The 16,674-nt window shown below is 41.5% G+C and overlaps 1 protein-coding gene across 10 annotated transcripts in view; it reads right to left on the bottom strand.

Moving 5' to 3' along the window:
• Window positions 1–499: 499 nt before the first annotated feature.
• PLPPR1 (phospholipid phosphatase related 1) overlaps window positions 500–16,674 on the bottom strand; it is a 590,963-nt gene continuing 574,788 nt past the window's right edge. For 9 of the 10 annotated variants that reach the window (XM_042913305.1, XM_042913308.1, XM_042913306.1 and 6 more), the window contains 4 exons: window positions 14,078–14,328; window positions 10,414–10,590; window positions 6,796–6,927; window positions 500–887 (listed from right to left, as the gene is read on the bottom strand). In XM_042913305.1, coding sequence (XP_042769239.1) covers window positions 855–887; window positions 6,796–6,927; window positions 10,414–10,590; window positions 14,078–14,328 — 593 coding nt within the window. In that variant the 3' untranslated portion in view covers window positions 500–854. The remainder of the gene's footprint in view (window positions 888–6,795; window positions 6,928–10,413; window positions 10,591–14,077; window positions 14,329–16,674) is intronic. The other variant, XM_042913315.1, reaches the window with a different exon arrangement.

Below are 16,674 nucleotides of genomic sequence, written 5' to 3'. Positions count from 1 at the left end.
TAGATGCTCCGATACCCTTTCTGTAAAATAATACTGTGCAAACTGTAAAATATTCATTTTCATAGAAAGTCCATACAATATGATATACAAAACTGTTGAGTTGACAGGGGAGACTGGTACTGGTTGCTTTTTGGAAAGAGGTCTGCAGTGTTACCTCCCAGTGCAAGGACATGATTCCAGAAAGATCTTGAGTTTTTTTTTTAGATGGGAGAAGACTTTATCTAGGAGAGAACATATAACCCCAATACCCCTCAAATCCAGGAGTCTCTGCCACTTTTTTATGTAAGTAAGTGACTTCACTAATATAGTACTTTAACTTAGAATACAAAACAGGTTAAGTGACAAGAACACAAAGTTCTTTGTGAAAGGAATGTTTCTTTCTGCCAAATTGATTTTGAGATTTACCATTAACCAACATTGCCCTCCCTGCAACTCAAAAGTTAATTTTCATTAAAATTTAAAAGCTCTGGAGGAGGCAGCAAGTGCAGTAATAAAGGGGTAAGGTGAATTGTTACATTAATTTTATTTCTGTGCCTATAAAACTGAGAAAAGAAGGTCTGTGTACAAATATCACAAAACAACATCAATCATTGAATCAATGTGGTTCTTCAATGAGCACTGGAACAAGAAGAAAATTTTGTTGGTGTAAAATTCTGGCATAAATATATTAAAGCTGACAAAAAAAAATCAGGGCAAGCTACATCACTTCCTCATACAAAAAAATGTACAAAACATTAGCTTCTAACTAGATAAACATAATACTTGTCTTCACAGTTTGACATCAAGTAACTGTGTGTCTTGAAGTATCGAATTGAAGGGTGATAAAAAAAACAGCTTGTGACACATCAGCTGTCTCAGGTGACTTCGGTCATGGAGGCAGAGTGATTCTGTAAAGACAAGCAGGTGTAATCTCAGAGTCGGGCTGATTGACTCGTGCACACTCACTCTTCCCTGGCTGTGCCCTTGCTCTCTTGTCTCCTGACTTCATACAGGCTGTTCCCTCTCCCTGAAATGCTTTTCCAGGGCCTCACAAATTATCACTGTTTCTATTAAATCTTCCCTGATTTTTCAACCAAAAATAAAATAATTTCTGCACCTAAACTTGGTCTCTATAAAGTTGTCTTGTATCATACTTAATCATATTTTAATAGAAACATTTAAGGATCTCAAAGTAACTTCAGCTGCATTCCACATTTTTAATGTGGTGTTTTAATATCAAACGGTTCTGATTTTTGAAAATTTTCTGTATGATTTATTCTTTGAGTCATGAGCTATAAAGAAATGAGTTTAATATTTCAAATGTACAGGGTTGTTTTAGGTATAGATATCTATTTTTTTCCTAAAGAATGTAACCTGTGTGATATTGGTCCTTTACAATTTCTTGAGACTTTTAGGTGATTTATTTTCATAATGTTTCATATGTTTTGAGGATTGTATGTAATGCACATTAGATCTTACTAATCATCTATATTTTCACTATATTTTATTTGCTTATTAATTAGAGAGAAATGTGTTACAATCCATACTATGATTGCAGCTTTGTCCCCTTTTCCTCGTAATTCTATCAATTTGAGCATTTATGGCTTGTTTATATAACCCCTACCTCTTGTTTACATAACTTCTATATACAGGTCCCAACATTTCCTCTTTTGTTTGAACTTAAACCCCCCAGTCCATGGGGTTGGGAAATGACTTAGGAAACTGTGGCTTTAGATCTGATTATTATTGGTTTCTTGATTCGTTTATGTTTAAAATACTAGAGATTCATATATTCTTGAGAGCTCGACTACAAATTTTAGAAACTAAGTATTTTGTTTTTCAATGTACTTTTTATCTGTCATGTTTGTGAAAACTAGAGCTTGATGCATTTCTTGCCATAATGTGAAAAATGACTTTTCCTTTATGTCTTCACTTTTATAATATGCTTCCTTTTTGAAAAAAAAAAAAATGTTGGGTCAATGCTTTGTTAATTTACATGTTTATAAGATTCCATTTCAGAGTAAGCAATAAAAGGTAAAGTAATTCAATAGGCTAGGATAACTAAATGGGTGGCTTTGGGCAGACTTCTTTAACTTTCCAAGTCTTGTCTTCTATTTATGATATGAGGTCTACAATATCACTAGTTTCAAATCAAGGGGGCCCTTAGAATTCCTCTGGGAATATTTTCTGAACTATAAATACTCTTTTACCTCATGATTGTTGGATTAGAACCTCCTGGGGTAAGGTTCTAGGCACCTGGGTCTCAGCACCCATTAGATTCTTTTTCTGCTAAAGAAAAAAAGGTCTCCCCTTCTTCCTAAATCTGGAGACATTGAGAGACTTTACACCACATCCAGAGTGAGGTCATACAATTGTTTCATTTCTAACTTCCTTTTGTTAATATAAACTGTGTTTGACAAGTGCACAGTTGCTCAACACCAAGGGTGTGGAGAAGCAGAGCACAGCTCCAAGCTGGTCTCCTTAGGGTCACAATAACTCTGTGGGATCCTAGAACAGGGTGTCTATGAGATTACAAGAACTCTACAGGACCACAAAATTATGCTTTGGAAACCTGACCATTTTTGTTTTGTTTGGATTCTATAATTACTTACTTTTTGGTTTTTATTTAGTACTTGGGAAAGATTTTAGAAAATGAACCCTGTCTTAATCAACTATGCTAAAGGAATCACGGAAGACAAATATTCAAATTTGAGTTGATTTTCAGAAAGGAATAAAAAGCACTGTAACTCCATGTAGTAAAAGGGAAAGGTGTCTCAAGAGGAAGGAAAGGAGGAACCCCAGGTCCCTTCTCCAGCCAGACAGTCTTCTCCTTGAGGTCTTTTTTTTTTTTTTTTTTAAACATTTATTCACTTTTGAGAGACAGAGACAGAGCATGAGCGGGGAAGGGGAAGAGAGGGAGACACAGAATCTGAAACAGGCTCCAGGCTCTGAGTTGTCAGCACAGAGCCCGACGCAGGGCTTGAACTCACAAACTGCGAGATCCTGACCTGAGTCGAAGTCGGACACTCAGCTGACTGAGACACCTAGGCTCCCCAACTCCTTGAGGTCTTTTGAACAGTGGGATAGATTTCGCATGTATGAATGCATGCTCTGAAGAGAAGTTCCTATTTTCTCTCAGATTCCAAAAGATCTTCTCCCTGGGAAGATGGTTCTATCCCAGATATTACAAAGGAGTCAGCTTCTAATAGCAACCACAGCTGTTGGAGTTGACTAGGGAGTCCTTGCCCACAGGAGAAACCACAGGGCAGATTTCTTTTGGAAGAACTGTAGCTCAGTTCAAATACAGTATCCCTTACCACATGTTTCCATTTAATGCTAAATTGCAGACTTCAGAATGGAATTTCTCTTGAATGAAATGCCAGGCCTTATGGTATAGTACAGCAGGCGGGGCCTTTGGAATTAGATGGGTCTGTTTTAATTTTAACTGGGTGACCTTGGGCATGTTTCTTAAAATCTTTGTGTTTTACTTAACTTACCTACAAAATGGAATTAATTATAACAATTGTAGGGGATTATTGTGAGGACTGAATGTGATGGCTTGCAATAAATGCTAATTTTCTTTTCTTGACCCAACAAGTAAAGGGTATAATCATCCTAACTGCCCACATGAAAACATTTTAAATAAAGGTGGATGCTTTGTTACTTGAGTCTTCTATAGTTGGTGTGGAAGGCATCACTTGAGAAGTCAACTTTCTAACCAGCGTCCTGTAGCTTCTCTTTGACTAGCCTGCAGAAGTCCTGTTCACTGTTTTCTTATTAATTTCTGTCTTGTGTGGGGGTTCAGATAGTGACTATTGTCTGATTTTTGGTTCTTGCTTTTGTCTAAAGTCTCTAGTTCAGGTTTTGTTTCTGGCTTGCCTCTGCCCCTGTCAAACATTCATTTCATGCCTCATGAATGCCAGGAAATATGGAGAGTAAGTAAGATATGGTTCATAGGGTTCAGATCCTCAAGGTCTCCAAGCTCTTGGCAGAGGCAGATATGAAGGGGCATTATTGGCATTAATTTTGCAGGACAATCACACAAGGGCCCATGAGGTCCCTTAGGCCCAAGCCTGTTATTCAGAAATGGCCTCGTTGTATCCAGATGGAACGATACACATGGAAACAAAGATACATGGGCAGATTGAAGGAAGTTCAACTCCTGCTCGTAGTGAATCATAATATATATTTTAAAGATAATCTTTCATTCTATCTTGTGGAAGAGCAGATTTTGAAATTCTGTTTGGCACTTCATATTTCAATGTAAGTGGAATCCCCCAAATACGACCTAGATGTCTCTATGACCTCTGTGGTCACTATCAATGGTCCTGAGGGAGAAGAGAGAGAGAAGTCTGGAGAAGGCTTCCAACAGAGGGTAGTGCTTGAGTGGTGTTTGGCAGAAGGATGGGGTCCAAAGTTGATGTCCTTAAACTGGGACGTTCAAGGCAAAGTAGAGAGCATTTAAAAGAACACAGAGACTCCCATGTTTGTGGAACTCAGTAGGTATTTGTTTGCTTTTAAAACTCACCTTTGTCTTCAGTTGCTTCACCTCAAAAGTAGAGGAAACCACTCTGATCTTATCAGGTACAGAAACATAATTAGATAGGGAAGACCAGAGAAAGTCTATCTCACCATTTCATTACAAGGGATCATGATTTAGCTCCTTTATCACTCAACCTGCATCGATAGGCTGTATATAAATAAACCAGCAATAGATTTTTTAGTATGTTTTTTTTTTTTTACATTTATTTATTTTTGAGAAACAGAGTGAGACAAAGCGTGAGCGGGGGGAGGGGCAGAGAGAGAAGGAGACACAGAATCTGAAGCAGGCTCTAGGCTCTGAGCAAGCAGTCAGCACAGAGCCTGATGCGGGGCTCGAACCCACAAGCTGTGAGATCATGACCTGAGCCGAAGTCGACGCTCAACTGACTGAGCCACTCAGGTGCCCCTTAGTATGTTACTTCTTAATTAAATCAAGTCAAAACGTTCACCTTAATACAGGTTGGGGGAAAAACAAACAAAATACTCGGCTCTGGGTTTAATGGAGAGCCCTAGTTTTTCCAAGATGGAAATAGCTTTAGTGTTTTGTTTTTCTTGTTAGTAAAATTAGAAAAGACTTCACTAAATGTGAAAAGAAATAGGAGAGTTCATCTCAGATACTGGATAGTTAATAATCTTTAATAAGGGAAAATATTTTATACTATATTGATAATTCCAGTGGGAAGTGATTTGCTTTTTCCTTGTACTATCTATGAAAATGGTTTTGTAAGGATGTAAACATAAACACGATTTCAAGATGAATAGATTATTACAGGAAAACATTTTAGTGGGACTCAGCCTGGCCTGACAGTAAAACCCTGTTTTGTTATTGGTTATCTCCTTCTCTGCTTAGAGAACCACTCATCTCAGCCCTCCTGCTTGCTAGCTACGTGGCCTCAGGCAAGTTCGGTGAACATCGCTATCTTCATATTCCTATTAAATTTTTTTTTAACGTTTATTTATTTTTGAAGGAGAGAGAGAGAGAGAGAGAGAGAGAGAGAGAGAGAGAGTGCGAGCAGGGGAAGGGGCAGAGAGAGAGCGAGGGAGACACGGAATCGGAAGCAGGCTCCAAGCTCTGAGCTGTCAGCACAGAGCCCAAAGTGGGGCTTGAACCCACGAACCGTGAGATCATGACCTGAGCTGAAGTTGGACGGTTGACTGACTGAGCCCACCAGGCACCCCCATATTCCTATTTTTTAATCTGTGCAGTGGGACTTTCCTATCGATTCAATAGGTTTTTGTTCAAATAAGAATGTAGTTGTAAAGCACCTAGCAACTGTCCCAGGCAAAAACAAGTGTTTGATACTATCTCTCGAGGCTGCTTTCACTTGGCGAATCTTCTGCATGGCATTTCCTGTCTTCTCAGACAGAATACACTTCTTTTTCTTCATTTGGATTCACAAAGCACCTTGGGAACCTCTGATTCAGTATGCCATATTATGACTACTCATTCATATCCATCTTCCTGATTATCTGTGAGTTCTTCGAGGACAAGGACTGTGCAGCTAATCATTTTCTGTATCTCTGACATGAACCAAGGCCCTGATGTAAATAAGTGAGTATGGTTGCATTAAAAGTTTTTGATTGTGGGGGCGCCTGGGTGGCTCAGTCGGTTGAGCGTCCGACTTCGGCTCAGGTCATGATCTCACAGTCTGTGAGCTCAAGCCCCGTGTCGGGCTCTGTGCCGACAGCTCAGAGCCTGGAGCCTGCTTCAGATTCTGTGTCTCCCTCTCTCTCTGACCCTCCCCCGTTCATGCTCTGTCTCTCTCTGTCTCAAAAACTAAGTAAATATTAAAAAAAAAAAAAAAGAAAAAGTTTTTGATTGTGGTCATCAAAATAGATCCAAAAGGACACTTAGTAACCTTTTTAATGTTTGTTTTTTTTAATGTGCTTCCAGCTTACATCTATTGCTGAATGTAACAAAACCTTTCTCTTTCTAAATATTGTCCTAGTCACTAAACCAGATTGGCCTCCCACATAATTGGTCCAAATTTTATAAATGTGGTATTGCATAGTAGGTCAAGGCGTCTTAAAGCAGCTGGGGTTTAAGTTAGACATTACTAAGAACTTCCTGAGGATTCATGATTGCCACGCCCCAGAATAAATACAGGACTATTGAGAGAAGATTAAAGTTCTTGAAGCCTTTACCTCAGATTTGATTAGTGTTGAGTGGATTCAGCGGTATCCTGCTTCCAGTAGAGGAATGGATTAGCTGACCTCCCAAGATAACAGGCCTTGAGCCTGTGGGTTTGGTTTTCTAAAACCACTTTACTGTACCTGTGCGCTTAAGGTTTCCAGAGGGCTTTCTATCCTTGGGAAAGCCATTAGGGGCACTCCACGGGGATCCTCGGGTTTGGATTTGGAAGGAGATCCTTGTGTTCCTTTAAAGTTATGGACCACACACATTCCCTGCAGGATGAGGGGAAAAAAGACTGGAGTCAGACTACAGCCATCTATGCCTGGTCACCTCTGAGGATGACAGGCCTTTCCCCCTAGAATATCGCTGCCATAGTGATTGTTTTCTTTTGAGCCAGTGGGTCATAGGGGCCATGCAAAGACCTTGGGCATAGTTTAGGGTGTCTACTGAACATGTCTAGGGGCTGATGAAGCATCTGACTGATACCCACATGGCCAGTGGTAATCAATCCACCCCACTAAGCCTGTTTCCTCACCTGTGAATGGAAATAACAACACCTATCTCACAGATCTGAAATGATTAAAAGACACAACGAATGTAAATCATCTTATAACAGCAGCATAATTTATTGAGGGCCACTCTGTGTCTGGCATGGTCCTGAGGATTTCACCTTCCTTCATTTAACCCACTCAGCAATCTTACAAGGGAGGGACTATTATCATATTCAACTTGGGTAAGGAGGCACAGAGAAGTTAGATAACTTGCCCAAGGTCACACAGAGATTTCAACTCCACAGCCCCTTAATCATACCACTCTACTCTTTTGCCTCTTAACAAGCGCCAACCATATAGCAAACGATCCATGCTGACGAGTCTTTCACTCCTAAGAGGACCCTCCCTAAATTATGTGACTACTGTTTGCTTGAGATTAACTCAAAATCGTGGCACTTTTCCTTTATTGCTTCCATGAAAATACTTTCCCTCTAAACGACTGCTCACTTTTATTTCTTACTGAGACCCTCCTTCATAACAGTCTGTTTTTACCATCTTCTCTGCTTCTTTTGCCCTCGTAGAGTTTATCTATCTTTTTCCACTGTCTTCATTGTTCTGCATCATTGTTTCTATAACCTAGTATCTTTGAATCTTTCCTGTCACTCTTCAAACCCTGCAGAACATTTATATAAATATTCTCTATTTGGCTTTCTTCCACCTCACTCTCCAGCTCTGCTTAAACCCCCTCGATTCAGGAAATGGGGGAACTGGGAAACATAGGAACTCTGAAGTTGGAAAGACCCAGGTCAGATTTATAGCTTATTGGCTGGGTGGCCATTGAGTAAGTTATTTATCTTTGAGCCCCATTTTCTTCATCTGTAAAATGAGGATAAGAATAGTGTTAGGGTTGTCCTAGGAGCACATGATTTGGTGTATATACAGATTAGGGCACGTAGTAATTGCTCAACTAATCACCAACCCCTGCCCCAGCTGCTTTAATCTTCACAATAATGCATATGTGCTCTAAAGTATGCTCCTGGTCTCAGACTCTTCTCTTCCTGTCTTCCTGTCCAAGTCTCCACTTTGGGAGCCTTCCAGTCTCTTCGAAGATGTCTTTCCCCTCCCATTTCCAAGCTCAGTGTGTGTGCATGTGAGGTGTGTACATGTGCACATGCAGACAACAGGAAGAGCATGGGGTCTGTCTCTGCCAGGGTAATTCAGCAACAGTTCTGGGTCTTACATAAAGACCATTTGTGGAAAACAAAATTGGACATTTGCCATCAACTGGGAAGGCAACAACAGAGCAAATAACTAAGCGGTAGGAAACAGGGCTGCAAGTTAGTGAGAGAAAGGAAGTTTAATAGTAAGGCAGAATTTGTACATGTGGCCTTAGAAAATGCAAAGGATTTCACAGATTTCATCCCATAAAGACCTCATGAAATACCTCGGGACAGTCTGTACTGTTCTTTGTCTCTAGCTGGGAATGTTGGCCCCGGGACTGATGGACAGCAAAATTTTTTGGCTTTTGAGCCTAAGCTTTCACTGATGGACTATTGATCTGTCTTTGAAAACCCTCTTTTCTCTTGAGGTCACCCGTGCCCTTTCCAAACTCTTTTAAAAGCAATCGCAATCATTGGGAAATATCTCCTATGAGAGATCAACATCTCAGGATCATTCAGCACCGCTTTTCCTGCAGCTTCACACAGACAATTTGCATTGAAGTCCTTCATCTTTAACTTTAGAAAGAAAGCCTGGATCCATTTAAAATAATTTTGAATTAAAATGGAGCTTCCCCATCTCCATGGGGAGATCAGTGTTTTGAGCAACTGGGAGCATTTCCTGTATCTCAGCAGGTAAAAACGTTGGAAACTCTGAGTTAGAAGTTAGGAGAGGCATAGGTGTATTTAGTGTGTTGGGAAGGGCAAGGAGGAAGGCTAGGACAAGGAAGAATCATCTATGTATAATGCCAGTCTCTATGGGTGCTTTGGACCAGGATAGGCAGAATGGGAGGAGGGACATCGGACAGTGATGGCTATTGTCTTTTAGGGGAAGCTTGCTGAATATTATTAGGGGATTCATTTCATGCACAATATAGGACTCTCCAGGCCCAGTGATTTACTGTAAATCCTCCAGGTATACTTTAAATCCCTGAAGAGTATTTACAAATTGTACCTCTGTGGTATGCCCTTGTGATAAAATACTACACAGCAAGAAAGATAAATGAATTATTGATACATGCTACAATGGATGGATCTTAAAATAATCATGTCAGGTGAAAGACGGCCAAGAAAATGAATATACACTATATAGTTCCATTCATATGAAATCCTAGAAAAGGCAAACTAATATAGAGTGTTGGAGAGATCAGTGGTTTCTTGGGAATGAGGGGAATGGATGAGGGAGAGAAAGATATATGTATGTCAAAATTTATCAAATTGTACACTTCATGTGGCATCTATTATCTGCCTATTATAGTTCAATAAAACTGTAAAAAGACAAAAGTAAAAATTAGCCTCTTCTCTTCCAGTCCAACTAAGATTAAGAGATTTCCTAGGTGAGCAGGTGGTGAGGCCCCCAGCTATTTGAGGAACTAAAATCATCAGAAAAGTAAAGATACAGAGAAAACTATATCAGCCAAAACTCTTCTCCAGAAAGATTATTATATGTGGTTGAGAAGCCACTTATAGTGGAAATAAGCTGTCTGAGAGCCAAGTGTAGGTGAGAGCAGAAGCCTTCTAAAAAGCCTGGGAGTGGCTAGAGAAGTGTTTTCATACTGCAGAGTGGGATATGCAAGTCTGGGCCAGAGCAGAGTTTCTGAGGATGCGGGAGAAGGGGCTGTCTGCTTCCACCCAGGCTCTTTGTTTTCTGTTCTTCCCTCCTTAGTTTCTGCTCTCAATACATTCTGAACAGATATTTAAAGAACATTGCTTTAAAAATAAAATAAAGAACACTGCTTTGAAGGTACACCAAATTACTAGTCTGCTGGACCCCAGTCCACAGCCCAGTGTTGAAGGAAGCAGAGCAAGCCGTCCTCCACAGGCATTCGTCTTTCTGACCCCTTGGGGGAACATGCAGTCAGATTTCTGAAAGAAAGGGTGCTTTAGAAGTCATTTTTGTAGCAAAAGGATGCATAATACTTGGAAGAGAGTTGCAACTCACAAAGCTGGGGCAGGAGGAACACGGACTTACACTGTGAAGTCTGGCTAACCTGACAGCCTTGCAGAGGGCACAAGAGGGAAAAAGGTAGAAAGAGGGAAGCTAACCTACCAGAAACAGGGCTACAGCAGTGCCCAGGATGAAGCCCGCAATCACGTCGGAGCAGTGGTTCCGATACTCAGAGACCCGATTAAGGCCTGTCAGGAAGGCTGTGCAGAGGGTCCCGAGGCACAGCACTGGTTTAGCCAGCCGACTGCTCTTTGTCTTGATTGTGCTTGTGATGTACATCTGGAACAGGACAGAGACCAGCAAGTGACAGGCAGCCTCCTTGTGCGGTGCAAACACATACATGCACAGACATGCACCAGCACATGCAACAGGGGCCGCGCCCAAGTGGCCACACTGACTAGTTGAACAATTCCACTAAGTCAGGTAGGAAAGAATTTGGGTAGGAAATCAGTGCAGCAAGAACAATGGATGGCTGTCTCCTAATCATGTTTTGTGTTCTAGTGGGCCCGTAAACAGAAATAGCGATGCAGAGTGACCGCATAATGAACATCAGAGTGTGCAAGTTTTATGCAACAAATTAAAGAATCACTTGGAGTATAAGGAAACCCACATAGAATCTCAGATACCAAAGAACTTCTGTGAGAATGAATTTTATGAAAGAGAAGGCCAGGTAGGCGAGTGGCTAATACATTTTACTTTTGGTGTCTCCCAGAGTTCTAGCTGATTCTTCACACTTGTGAGCAACAAACACAAAAGCATTGACTGGTTAGTTGATTGGCTGCATTAGAACTTCCAGATGGGTGTGTCACAAACAGGTTTCAGTTGTGCTAAATTCTCACGTTCCTTGGAACAGCTGTGATCGGCTCTCTGCATTCATTTACCCTGGTGTTTAAATTTTTAAAAAATGTTTTATTTCTTTCTGAGAGAGACAGTGCGAGCCGGGAGGGGCAGAGAGAAGGGGACAGAGGATCTGAAGTGGGCACTGCGCTGACAGCACGAGTGAGTCTGAGTGAGGCTGGAACTCATGAACTGCAAGATCATGACCTGAGCCGAAGTTGGAGGCTTAACCTACTGAGCCACCCAGGTGCCCCTACTCTAGTCGTGTTTGAAATTATTGAACTCTGTGTTTTAAAATATCGAACTTTTCTATGGGTTCCCCGACATCCAAAAGGTTGGGAAAGGAGTTCCTGACCTGAGGAAAGGATGATGTAATTTATGGCACCTGAGGTGTGGGCTGTTCTTATCTATTGTGAGGGGCTTGGCAACACTCTTAAAGTTTCATCGGCTCAGTTATCAAATGTGTGTCTGGTGGCCTAGAGCCTCTTTCAAAGAAGTAAACACGGTTCGATCACCTGTGCAATGGTTATAAGAAACCACTAGAGGGCATTACTGATCCATCCCATCATTTCTTTAGAACCGATAAATGAATTTGCAACTCTGAGAAATAGTATGCTAATACCTACAGTCTACAGTGTGTTTGTATGGCCTGAGCACATACAGGTTCAGTGGATGCATTTTACAATGTTACAATGGAAACTTTTACTTTTGTAGAATGAGGTTTCAACAGTGGTGTGAATACAGAAGATGGAATTCTCTATCACATGTAATAGATGACCTACGAAAGTATGGTTTGATCAGTTACACAAATTAGAGCACATTACACCATTCTGGGGCTGTATAGGAAATGTTACTTAACATCTACACTAGATATATTTAACTCTACTATTTTATCTTTTTATGTTATTTTTTAATTATACCCTTTATCAATCTTTCCTATAAGATTACAAACTATAAGAACAGGGGCTTAGGGTTAGTATTCTTCATGGTATTAACTAGTCCTTAGGAGATCTTTCTTGAGTAATTTCTGAAAGCACTTCACACATAACAGGGGCTCAAAAAATGTTCACACAATTGGAGTCTTGTATCACGGTTTATCTGATTATAGTCTGTGGGGCATGATTTGAATTGGATTATATCTGAATCCTTGAAAACATCTGCTATTCTAAGCAGACTTCTTTTTTCTCAAAAGAAATTTGTAACTCATTTGATGAGACAATAGATTATTATGACAGATTTATTTTTATAACGGTGTTCTACAAATTTCACACCTCAGTGGCTTGAGTTCGATAAATATGGGTAGGAAAAGGGTTCAAGAGTACATTGCTTCATAGAACTTAGGCTGTAGATAATTTAGAACAAATGGAGATTTTGAAAGTTGGAGAACATGCCAAATGCCTGAGAGGATTTTCTTTGTTTAAAGAATACATGGTTGGCCTGCCTATCTATCTATCTATCTATCTATCTATCTATCTACCTACCTACCTATCATAAAGCAAGGTTTGATTGATCTGTTTGAGGCTTCTATATTATCTATGTGCATGTTTCCTAACATGGGGCAGCTGAAGTCATTTTTTCTCTCCTATTCATTAAAGAGCAGATTTAAAAGGAATAACTAGGAAGACTAATTTTGGGTAATTGGTGGTTGACAAATTCATCCTATAGATGTGATCTTGTGAATGTGATGCCAAGGAGCCATCGTTTTAAGGAGAATATTCAGCAGTTTACTTGACGCTGTACTGAGTAGACCAGACGTGTAGTCAGTCCCCTTCTTTCCACCGTGAATGTAGGCATCCAGGTGCTGGCAGGGACGCCCTTCAACTGGAGGCAGACTCTCAGCAGAGAGTGCAGTTACCCTCACTTGAGGGGGTGGGAACATGCTCTCCTGGGGGGTGGGGACGAGTCTTGCTCAGAACCTCTGGGAAGAATGGATTATTTCAAAGGGGTCTTTCCTTTGCCTTCTCCTTCCCTTCCGTTGAGACTCACTAGACTAGTCCTACCTGGAACATAAAGTTCAAGTAAGGAAAAGATGTGTTTTTGACCAATAGTTGTTCTTCCCCAGGGAAATGCATAGGATATCTGCCTTTGAGCTGATCCCTCTACTTCTGTGCTCTTGTTTCTAAGGAAGCATAGGCCAGAGGAAGGGGAGATGAAGTCATTTCCAAAATGGATGCAATTAAAGAGTAGGAAAGTAAAAGGGACAGCATGGTTTCTTCCTGTATTTTAAGATGTGGGACCCACTTTAGGTTTTCTCTGTGACGAAAGCAAACAATGTAGAGAGAACACTGTACCCCAAGTGGGGGCAGTCAAAGCCTGTAGGATTTGGGGAGCAGGGACAAGTGAACTTTCGGGTGTTGGGGATCTGGTAGGATCACCCTTCTGCTCTGGGTAAACGGTGAAGAAGAGTGTCGGGAGTTGCAGAGGAAAGCTGTGTTTTTATCCCGGGTCTGTTGCACTACCCACGCAGCCATTCACATTAACGCCCACACCTGCAAACTTGCAGGCAGGTGTGAGAAACGTATGCTGTCCTGGAACCAGTGAAACTTTGGCAAAGAGTGCTGTTGTGAGCAGTGGGAGGATCCCCGACAGGGTGCCAGGAGCCTGGGTCCCAGGTCTAACTGTGGGTTCTCACCTATTTCTCTGGGGCTCAGTTTCTGCATCTGTAAAATGGGAAGATTTGACTAAGAGATTATCCACATTCCCAAATCAATATCCTCTGGCAGCTCAGTATGTTACCCTGGGGTGTTGGGGCGGGGGGGGGGGGGGAGGCAACGGTATGGTGCTATGCAGGAGAAACATGTTGTAACAGGACTTTAAAAATCACTCTAAGTGACTGTGACAAAAAAAAAATGAAGGTGAGGAGGGCAGAGAGACATGTATCCCAGCCGACAACTCATCTTGGGAGTGCCGGCAAGACTGGGCTACTCACCGTGGCATATAAGGCGGAATAAATGCTCAGAGCGGCATGTTTGGAGGGAAAGGACCTCCGAGCCTTTTCTATCACTTCCATGTCCCCGGTACAAATGTTGCCATTGTTTATGAACTGGTGGTGTGCTCGGCAGTCTGTACTGGTGTAGTTCGGCTTGCACACTGTCAGGAAGTACGGGGTTAGGTGCCCCGTGACCACCTGTCCGGCGTTTACAAAAATGTCAGTAGCAAAAAGTCCGAAGGCAAATACCCCTACAAGGAGATTTGAAACGATTAGCAATGGTGAGGTGCACGGTCGGTTGGTTTTGTCCCTGAGAGGAAAACATAGCAGTGAGAGTCCATCAGAACCTACCAAAAATGATCTCGCCAAATTGTCTCCCCAACCTTTATCTTTGCAGGGAGTGGTGCCTGCTTCCCAAATCATTCCATTCAAATTGATGCAGATATTCTGCGGTTAGCATTTTACCATTTTGTATAAACCAGAAGCAGCATGTTCTAATGGGAAGGACTGGATTTGGGGAATCATACAGATTTGGGCTCCATCCAGCCCCAGCGTTGCTGACATTCACAGAAGTTATTTGCCTTCTCTGAACCTTGGTACCCTCAGTCACAAAATGGTCAGGGGGAGGGATACCTCTTGGGGGGCAAGATTAAATAGGATAGGTACAAAATACTCCCTTTGGCGTCAGTAGCTACTCAACATCAGTTCTTTTTTTTTTTTTTTTTTTCCCCAGTAGAAAATATATTCTGCCTGCTCATGTTTGGAAACGCAAATACTCTGAGGAGGGGTATTTATGACATCATGGCGGCTGAAGTGAATGAGGTTGTTAGGGAGTTATCCTTAAAGATAAAAAAGGTCATTCCAGAAACCTGGATTGAATTGGATGTTTCATTTGACAGTTGGGCAGAGAAAATAAGAAAGGGAGAGTGTTACAGCAAAATGCTGGTGACTGTATCAGTTTCATACAGCTGCTGTAAAAAGTTACCACAAACAGAGTAGCTTAAAACAACACAAGTGTATCTTCTTAGAGTTCTAGAGGTAGGTTTCCCTGGGTGAAATCAACAGGTTAGCAGGATTGTGTTCCTTCTGGAAGCTTGAGGGTAGAATTCATTTCTTGCCTTTTCCAGATTCTAAGCTGTTTTACATTCCTTATCTGTGACCCCCTTCTAGCAATTATGTCACTATGACCTCTGCTTCCATTGTCACATTTTCTTTGACTCAGAGTTTCCTGCCTCCCCCACCCCCCGCCTTTTTTTAAAGTTATTTATCTTGAGAGAGAGAGAGTGAGTGAGAGAGAGAGAGAGGGAGGGAGAGATTTCCAAGCGGGCTCCGTGCTGTAGGCACAAAGCCCAGCGTGAGGCTCAAACCCACGAACTGTGAGATCACGACCTGAGCTGAAACCAAAAACAGGACGCTTAACTGACTGAACCACCCAGGCACCCCTCCTGCCTGCCTCCCTCTTATAAGGACTTTTGATTACATTGGGTCCACCTGTCCAACCCAGGATAATCTCCTCAACTCAAAAGCCTGAGTTTAATCACACCTGTAAATTGCTGTTTGTCATATAAGGTAACAAATCTACAGTTTCCAGGGATCAGGATATGGACATTTTGGGAGAGGAGGGCATTATTCTTTCTGCCACACTGACTTTGCTGTTTGGCTGAGAATCCTGTGGGTAGGCTGTATTTCCTGGATTTTATCTGTCCTCTGGCAAATTCCACGGGATTAGTCCCAATAAGATTGAACATGGTAGAGCAGAATTCTTGATAGGAAGCTTCACTGTGAACTCTTTCAAAGCCTACACAGTACAGCTATAGATTATCAGTGGACTATTGTCTGTTAAAAATACCAAAGGGGGCTGTGCAGAGCCGAGGTACATACAAGTTACTTGAAAGGATAAAGACTTCCCAAATGCAGCTCAATTATGGGAGAAGTTGGCAAGTGTGAGAGTCAGCATTAACCCTTGTAAATGTCAAGGATCTGCTACAGTTTCAGTTAAGTTTCTACCCAGCTTTGACTCCCATATTCAATGTCCTCCATCTGCAAATTGTGCTGACATCAGCACTGAAAAGTTGATCCATTATAGCAGAAGTGAAGACAAGTTTGGCTGAAACCTTCATCCGGTTTTCATTTTGATCTGTATTGATTGCTATAATTTTCTTTTTTGTGGCTTTGCCAGGATGTGCTTTATCACAATGAGAACTGGCTCTTTTAATAGCTTCAGCCAGCTCACTCTCAGAGGGTCTGACCTCTGAGAGTAGGCAATCATTGATCATTCGTGGCAATTTTCCCCCCAGGTTCAGGAAGTCTGAATGGTTAGAGATTTTTTTTTTTTTTTTTTTACACCTTTAAGCAAGATTCTTAAAGACCAGGTCTCTGGCTTTTTCAAGGGGCAATAAGTCTGTCTGGGCATACTTTTCCAGGAAACCAGGGTAATTTATGATTTGAAAAAGGACAAGTGACAGCACTTTCCTCTGGCATTTTATTTGTCAGAAGTGCTTCCAATTAGGGCGGGTTTGTTCTTTCTGAGACAGGATTTCTAGGCTCCTAGGATGGATGTCTGAAATGCCAGCTCTGTGGTCCATGGTGATTCTGTG

Source organism: Panthera leo, chromosome D4 (genome assembly GCF_018350215.1).
Source record: "Panthera leo isolate Ple1 chromosome D4, P.leo_Ple1_pat1.1, whole genome shotgun sequence".
Taxonomy (NCBI): Eukaryota; Metazoa; Chordata; class Mammalia; order Carnivora; family Felidae; genus Panthera; species Panthera leo.
This window is presented reverse-complemented; position numbering and strand designations above follow the sequence as displayed.